This window comes from Morone saxatilis, unplaced genomic scaffold (genome assembly GCF_004916995.1).
Source record: "Morone saxatilis isolate NCDOM2014 unplaced genomic scaffold, NCSU_SB_2.0 Contig9, whole genome shotgun sequence".
Classification (NCBI taxonomy): Eukaryota; Metazoa; Chordata; class Actinopteri; family Moronidae; genus Morone; species Morone saxatilis.
The window spans coordinates 19,907,699-19,916,898 of NW_023340268.1; the positions used below are offsets into that span (position 1 = coordinate 19,907,699).

Here is a 9,200-nt window from a genome sequence, read left to right on the forward strand (position 1 = left end):
ACCCGGCTGTGTACCTCCAACTAGGATACAGATAAAGGACTGATTTAAATGTAAATGCTAATTCTCTATAGCTGAATGTGGATCTGTAAGGAGCTCCAGACTGACAAAAGAGCGTGGAAGGATAGAATAATTGAATATGAAACCATTGAAAATGAATATGATAATAATTTAGTGAAAAAATAAAAATGTAGTGAATAAAAATTCCTGAAGCTTGTGTTTTTTCCCCTAAACCTTAATAAGTTCACTCATTTATCTTTTTTTGTTATTTTTCAACTTTTTGGTGGTACTGTTCCTACTTTCTACTCCCTGTTTTCCCAACTCAGCATTTTCCATTTTCCAGGTCCAGGGTTTGCGTGTGTGCAGGTTCTCGCATAGACTTTAGGGGGTCCGAGCAGGGAGGTGTGTGACAACAGGTAGCGATATGGAGGTTGGCTGCTAGCCTTGTTCTACAAACAGTTTTATCTCACCCAGACAAACTCGGAAATGATGAACTTAAACACAACACGCGACAAGCTGCCAACAAAATTGACATTATTCAAGTGTTGTTTCAGTAATACAAGATCTTGGTGCTTACCTCCAACCCGCAGCTTATCAGTCGCTTCCTGTCCGCCTCTTTTGCCCCTGTTGTCTGTTTTTACTGGAAGCTGTAAGCACACACACACACACACACACATAAACACAAACACACACACACATGAGCAGAGTACCTTCTTCTTGCTTCTTTTGTGGTATGCCACTATGCTTACACTGTTAAGAATGTCTGTAGATTTTAGGGCGAAAAAATGTCAAACAATGACAGTAAAATACCGTAAACTCTAAATAGGTGAAATACAGTTTCTGTAACAGTGAAACACTGTCATTTTTCATGGAAAAACTTTTATTTATACAGCATTTCAAAGGAATTTATATGGAATAAGGTTGTTGTTTTTTTTATTCCACAGAAAACCATTGTCATATCTCATGGCAAAAGTGACGTGACATAGTTTGGAAGTTAGTCTTGGTGTAGTATTCCACTTGGACAGTGTGATGTAAAAACTTTTAGCCACCAGTGCACATCCACTTAGAATGGACTTTACAGTGAAGTAGGAGACATCTTGTGTCCAGCAACAAAACTCTAGAAATCAACAACATTTGCATATTCAGATATTCTGGAAGTTGTAATGAGGAAGTTTATTGTGGAAATTGTACTGTTTTAGTAGAAATAAATATATCAGATACACATTCCGAACAGACTATTGTGTCTTAATACATGTCTGGAGGGGAGCTTTAAGAGATAAGTAGAAAAGTAGTTTTTAGTTTAAGCAATTTACCGGAAGTTAGGACAAATACCAAGATATATATGTCTTACACACTACATTGTATTAATTTACTGTATTATCTACTGATGTATTCAGTCATATTTTTGGCTCATCTGATAACCTTTTGAGCTCCATAGATCACTTATAGTATAAGGATAACAACCTATCCTACCCTATTGGCTGGTAACATGGGATTTACATAGTTCCGAGCTGGCAGCATCAAATGTAATGGCAAGCTTAATGATAAACATGGAGTGACGGACTGTGATCAATGGCACTCCATCCTGGTGAACAAGCAGAAATCATTCACGCAGCCCAGAGGTCAGGATGGTCAATATTTGCCACAGTCAGTAGAGGCCATCTGTGTATCTCAGTCGTGTGCTGCTATTAAGACTTTTTTTCTTTTGATGTGGCGGCAAAATGCGAGTGTGAGGAGGAGGGGATTGGACAACCGTGACATCCTCGTAGCAGGGAGTCCACGCTTTGAGGAAATAGAAAAAGAATAGGAAGTGGGTGATTAAACATCACAGAGTGCGACTGTGCCAAAAAAAAACATGCTTCACTGTAACATAAAAAAGGGCCCTACGTTTAGATTTCTCGGCACATAATTGCTTCTCTAACGGAAGATGGGTGTTTAAAAGCTTTCCTCTCTATCCGAGTTATATGCTGAACAATTAACTATAACACAACCCCGCAACTGTAATGGCAGAACATGGGAATGGAAAAGTTGTTTTTATACATAACCACCTGTCACAGCTTGGTGTGAAATGAAAGTCTTGTCATTGGATTGTCACCTCCTGAGAGGAGCCCAGGCTCCTGCATTAGTAGCATAAAACAGCCTCCCCTGTAGCCACTTCTGCCTACTTTAGGCCACACTACCGGTTCTTTGATATCCTCATAATCCAACCAAGCTCCTGTGTGCTAGCCTGGATGTCACATAATATCCCGGGGAAGTAAGAAAGCTACACCAGTCGATCTCAATCCTCAATTATTTTACCCCTGATTTACCGTAATGCTGTGTACAAACCGTCTCTACAGTAAGAAGGCTGTAGAGTTGCATTATTTTTACCCTCCTTTGCACCATTTTCTTCTAATCTCCACAGGGTCATAATATACCAGACTTGGTGGTATAACATCTAGGCGCACTTCCTCCCAGGGCTTGTTTACTGAATGGAGAAAGTGGAGGTTTACCACAATTTTGTCAGCTTGGATTAGGTTGGGGGTTAAAGCGATTTCTTTGGAATCCCGGTCCAATTATTAAAGTGACAATAAATCCTTTCCCCATGTCAAAAGCCAGGCTTTAGGTGCTGAATCAAAGGCTTTAAACAGATTGAGATGCTAAACAAAGAGCAGTTCTTGTTAACTGTGTGAGTCTACAATTTTTTTCATTTTTGTTTTTAAAAATGGCTGCGATCTAAAACTCCAACTTCCTTTTCTATGTCTATTAATGATGCCATTTTACGTCAATGCACATCTAGGGTTTTTATATTTTCCAAGAGTTCAAAGCGTTACATTAATATTGTGCCTGCTTTAGAGACAGCCCTTACATAACGATCAAAAGCTTGCTGCTCTCCTTTGCTGTAAGTGGAATTTAATACAGGCATCGGATTAGGGTGATCAAACATGCAAAGAAATGTTCAAAACCAGCCATCTGCTGCTGACTGCACAGGTTCCTTTTGTCTCCATTGAAACCTGAGATCAAAATAACAAATTTTATAGAGGCATTTTATAGTGGCAAATTCACATTAAATGGAAAGGCCTTATACCTACAAGAGGGAGACATTTTTACTTGTCATTAACTGAAAAAGCAAGTGTAACTTATAACATCAAATATAACTTAAGCTACATTCGGACTGGAATAACATTACAGGGGTAGGTGAGGAATGAAATACTCATTGTGCTCCTCCTGTGTATTACATTACGAAATTACAGTGTACGTTCTGTAACAGACATGGACATTCAGCAGGACAAAAGGGGAAGAAAAAAGCCTCCCCAGGGGAGCAGGAGAGAGTTGAAGGGGAGGTAAGGAGAGAGAGATGTGAGGCTAAGATACAGCGTGAGGGGAATTTGAGTCAAAAATCGCACTGCTTCTCGGAGTGATAACTCAGTCAAATGTTAACACACAGACATGAAATACATACTGATATCATTCAGTGTGACGTACACGTGTCAAGGATATCATTATCTCTGATGTCCATCACAAATAAACGTCTATAAGTCTGCTGTGAAATCATAGAAAAAGATGCTTCAAACTGAGAATCTTTTAAGTTCTTTTCAAAGTAATAAGGATAGATACATTTCACACAGGAACTGCTAAAAGCTAATTCTGCATAATTTTAATGGTGCCAATTGGATAAACTGTAAACAAATACTGGGTAAAACTACCTGTAGCTGACATTACAGCAACCCATTTGATGAGATTGTATGCTGTCTTGTTCTCCTGATGGCTAGTGCTGGGCGATGTGGCCTAAAAATAAAAAATGTTCACACCGCATTCAATTTACAAACATCACCACATCTGTAATGTCTTATCACTCTGCCCCCTTCTTCTCATATGGCATACTATGGGAAAATTATTCAACATGTCTTGTGTGGGTAAGGGACTTGAGTGGATTGGCACTTGTTATGCAGCAGCTGTATATCCCCACATTATAACATTTGTTGTTTAAATCTCAATTTTACAACATTTTTTGTATCGTTTGAAAATTGATTGAAAATTTAATGTCACGATTATCTTGGCCAGAATAATTGAGAGACACAATATTATCGTCTAAAACATACATCCCCTAAAAAATCTATTGCATCATGAATATTGCATCCTCTTCCTACTCTTTATTTTGGAAGCTATACTATTTCCACACATCTGGTTTAACTTGCTTTCGTGTATTTTATAGTTAGAGGGAAACTGTAGTCAGTTCAGAAAGTAGAACAGTGATAACAGTATCATGTGGTTTGTGCTGTTGATGTAAGTAAAATTTATATTCATAGACAGGTCAGGTCCTTGATGCAAGTGTCTGTGACTGAAAAACTATACGCTTTTTGCACTGCAATTAAAATGTTTAAATAGTGAAGTTAACTCTGTTAAGAAAATTTGCTGTTGATTCTTAGTGAAAGTTTTTAGTGCCTTCACCAAAGTTGAAAAGTTCCACGTGGGAACTGGTCATAGCAATTCCATTTTTTCCAACTTTAAATTTGGCCAAATGGTTGCCCACCCAGTTGAACTGTAACTCTTTCCCCTTGTGCATACACCACAAAATGCCAACCTGGTATCACCACATGGTGTACAAGTCAATATCTAAAGTCATTTCGCATTTCACGTTAGCTTTTTTGCTTTTCGTGTATCCTTTCACGCAATTACTATTGACTTACATTGTGCGACAAGGTGTGTCATTTTATGCACAAATGTCAGAAAAGAAAAAGAAAAAAATGTCAGGTGACACAATACAAAGAGTGACAAAGTATGCCTATGGAGGAGGTTGGATGGATGGGTCAGACAAATGTTCACCCAGTAGACCGCTGTTCCTATACTTATTTATTACTGAAAGCAAAAGTCAACAATGACTTACGGGTATTTGAATTTTTAAATGCTACTAATTTTACAACAATCTAGGTTTTATTTATTGTGTGCTAGTAATAAGCCTTTAATCAGTCCACCAATAAGACGTGTTGTATTAACACACACAAAGGTCAGTCCATTATCAGCTGGCTTAGCCCAAAAAACCAAACATTATTTAAGTTCATGCTTCAAAACGATAATACGATCTGCATTTAAAGATTGCGTTCTAAGAACTCAATATTTGTGCTTGTGGGCTAAAAATGGACTATCTTGCTGTAAATATGCACCCCTCTCCCATCACTACCTCCAACAAGACCCCTAGGTTATTGTACATTCTGCCTGTGTGAAATCAATACACACATCCATTTAGACATTGGCTTGGGTGTATTCTGTTGGAGTAGAAGAAGAAATACTACACCAGTAATGAATGTTAATTCTCATTTATCTTCTCTATTATTCTCCATCATTCAAAAATATGAAATAAAAGAAAATACAATATAGTATCAGTATTCATACAGCATTGTAATATGTATTATACAATAAGTCTTCATAAAGTTATATATAACATATATAAATAGTTGCCCTTTGTGCCTTTGGGTGGATGCATATAGGTTGGAATGTATTGGATGCACCGATTTATTAATCCTGCTGTCTCTAACTAAACCAAATCATATCATGTATATACAGTATGAATACGTCGTGCAAGTTCCTGGTGAGAGAAGCCTTTATGAAAATAAGCCTTATGCCCCAGGGGAGAATTCTAACCCCGATAAGCTGATACTGTAGCAAGTAAAACGAGTTCAGTGGTGATGGCCATTATTTTTTCATATACATGAGAAAAAATATCTTTCTCTGACACACACACAAAAAAAGCACAGTCCCATGCATAAAGCAAGGCCCAGCTCATACAATATATATGAACCTCAAGTTGATAGCAGTAGTATTTTCTTTGCACAAACCTCTGGTGCTTTCTGTATAAGTAGGCTGCTTAATCAGAGGCCAATTGCAACCATTATCTCAAATCACTCAATTTAAAAAAAAAAACTAGGCTGTGAAGAATTAGTATCTGCAGCTTTCCATTGCTCATCTTTAACATAAGGGAATTAACACTTAAAAACCATAAAAACGCACAGTGAATATCACTTTCAAATCCCCATTGCCCATAACAGACCCAGCTGCTCTCATTACCGCTGCTGCTTATTGCAAACACTTTTTGCTCTGCTCTGTGATCACAACCAGATACACCAAGATGAAGACAGCTACAAACATCTACATCTTCAACTTGGCTCTAGCTGACGCCTTGGCCACCAGCACGCTGCCCTTCCAGAGTGCCAAATACCTCATGAACACCTGGCCGTTTGGGGAAGTCCTGTGCAAGCTCATTATTGCCATTGACTACTACAACATGTTCACAAGCATCTTCACCCTTACCATGATGAGTGTGGACCGCTACATCGCCGTGTGCCACCCTGTCAGGGCGCTGGAGTTTAGGACGCCGGTCAAGGCTAAGATGATCAACGTGCTCATCTGGGTTCTGTCCTCAGCGATTGGGGTGCCCATTATGATCATGGCTGTGACCAAAGTGACGGATAGTGGTGAGATAATGTTTCCTTCCACTGTTTTATCCTCCATTATTAAGTATTTTTGTCTTCCAGAATAGGGTGAGCTGTACAGAGTTGAATGTGTATGATTTACCCAACTGAATCTTTGCCAAAGTGCTGAAGAATAGACGCAGTTCACAGTAGAAAAACCACGCTTTGATCTGTAGAATTTGCATTTATTAGGCCAAGCTTCTGGTCCTTAAGACCTTCATCAGAGCTTACATGGAACACAAAGGAAAAGCAAGAATAATGGTTATTATGATCCACTTTGGATTCTCAGACTTTAAACATAAAACATAAAACCCTCCAGTGAAACTGATCATATTTTATATTCAGTAGTAGTTCAGGGTTGTTTTGGGGGGGAAGTGTACTACTTTACTGCTTACCCAGAGTCACAAAATCACCCAGATGTTTTTTTTTGTGTCTTTTTTTAAGGCCTTTTGAATGAGTAGCCTTTAAATGTGAACAAGACATAAGGGTGAAGAAGTCGTAGTGCTATTTTGTGTGAAAGACTGTAATTTGTGTCGCATCACTGACTTGCAATTAGCATTCACTTTCTTTTCAGCCAGAACGTTGATCTTTTCATTACCTTAACAAATTGCTTAGTTGCCTAACGTTCTCCATCCATACTCCATCTGAAGTGCTAGCCAGGTGGTTAAATAGGTCTCACCTTTGAGTGTGGCTGTTTGGAACAGCTACAAACACTTTTGCCTTCCAATGTAGGAAGATAGCACGTTGCATGAATCGAGTATACTCTTCTCGAGTATAACCCAGCCCTAACCACACCTTAACTGCAGTTTATAAGTCTTTCCCTTAATCAAACTATGGATGCACAAATACTGTATACATTTATTTAATAAACGCTGGCACAGAAAGTCATCATCCAATATAAATGTTCTGGCTACAGGGTTGGAAAAACACAGACAATTGTCTGTACACATAGAATATATTATACATTCTTGATAGTCTTTCGTTTGTACAGCAGCAACAGTAGTGGTCTTGAAGTTTGTATTGTGAGTACAGATGAGTGAGTGCAGACGTTTCTCCATAGCTTTGGCTTTTTAAATCCACAAACCGATACTACCTGCTCTCTTTCCAGGTAAAACCATGTGCATGCTGAAGTTCCCTGACCCTGACTGGTACTGGGACACAGTGACAAAGATCTGCGTCTTCATCTTTGCTTTTGTGGTTCCTGTGATGGTCATCACCATATGCTACGGCCTGATGATCCTGCGTCTGAGGAGTGTTCGTCTGCTCTCAGGCTCCAAGGAGAAAGACCGCAACATGCGCCGCATCACCCGCATGGTCCTGGTCGTAGTGGCAGCCTTCATCATCTGCTGGACCCCCATTCACATCTTTATCATTGTGAAGACCATGGTGGAGATTGACACCAGGAACCCCTTTGTGATAGCTAGCTGGCACCTGTGCATCGCCTTGGGCTACACCAACAGCAGCCTCAACCCTGTCCTCTACGCATTTTTGGATGAAAATTTCAAGCGATGCTTCAGGGATTTCTGCCTTCCCTGTCGAACCCGCGTGGAGCAGCACAGCCTCACCAGAGGCCGCAACACCACCAGGGAGCCGGTGTCCGTCTGTGCTCCAACAGAAGCGGGGAAGAAGCCGGCATGACTAGGCATGGACTGGGTCCCCCACAGCTCTCGCTCAAGGAGGATCCAGCAAGATTTGCAATCAGAGGTCACCCAGATCTCCACAACAGAGTTTTAAGTGATCTTCCCAAGAAAAAGCTAGTCTCAAAAAAATGACTGCTTATTCTCTCCAATTTGGCTGACGTACGGACATTCAAAGGAATAGCTAGAGATAATGGAAAATAAGTTTAACTCTGATCTTACCTTTCTATTGAAGTTCTGACAACAAAGTGGAATATTTGTCTCACAGGAAATTTAACGCCTTATAAGGGCAGTGACAGTATACAGTAAAAGACTTTATCCAAGTTGTAAAGCAAGATTATGAAAGCAGAAAATCCCCAGCTCATAATTTGTCTGCCCAAAGGACCAGAGTACAAGAGTACTTTTTGATGATGCAAGAAGGACAAAGAAACACCAACAGGTTTCTATAGTTGTCAAGCAAAGAATGCATTATTCAGACAGCATCCTTCAAAGTGCATTGTAAGACAATAGACTGACTGTCAGGATGAAACACGCAACAAAAAACAGAAAGGTGAAACAATTAGCTTTTCAATTCAAATATTTTCATCATTTCTTCTAAGTATCAAATTAGATTTTGGTGATATATGATTATTTTGAAGGAGAAAACTCATCTGTATTTTTAACATTAACGGAAAACAAATGAGACTTACAGAGCAGAACCACACAAGTGATACCCACCGACAGCTGGATGATGAATTACAGAATAGGCTGTTGCACAACAAGGTCAACCAGAAAGATAACTCCTCTCTGGTATTCTGTGTGATTCAGCCAACCTCTTTTTTGTTATCATTTTTTACAGCCAATAAAGACACTTGTTCTTTATTTTTTCCTTTTACACTCTGCCGCCATCAACTGTGTTATGAGAAATTTGGGACTCACGGTTCAGTACATTTCAAAATGTGTCATAAAGGACATGAAATCGTAATCAAGCTTTGTTTTGGGGGTTTTGTGCACAGATGGAAAAATCCACATTAGCATCAAACCACTGAAACTTGGATTTCTATGGACCTCTTTTCTGCTCACATACTTGACTTTCATGGCCACTGTCAAGCCCACAGAGATCCTCTGAGCAGAATCA

The 9,200-nt window shown here is 39.4% G+C and overlaps 1 protein-coding gene across 6 annotated transcripts in view; it reads left to right on the forward strand.

Annotated features, from left to right (window-relative positions):
- Window positions 1–8,115, forward strand: part of oprd1a (opioid receptor, delta 1a) — a 12,572-nt gene extending 4,457 nt beyond the window's left edge. For 2 of the 6 annotated variants that reach the window (XM_035681420.1, XM_035681423.1), the window contains exons 2-3: window positions 6,094–6,449; window positions 7,555–8,115. In XM_035681420.1, coding sequence (XP_035537313.1) covers window positions 6,094–6,449; window positions 7,555–8,084 — 886 coding nt within the window. In that variant the 3' untranslated portion in view covers window positions 8,085–8,115. Of the gene's footprint in view, window positions 1–1,381; window positions 1,399–4,240; window positions 4,264–5,168; window positions 5,177–6,090; window positions 6,450–7,554 lie in introns of those variants that run through there. The other 4 variants (XM_035681419.1, XM_035681424.1, XM_035681422.1 and 1 more) reach the window with 4 other exon arrangements.
- Window positions 8,116–9,200: the final 1,085 nt, after the last annotated feature.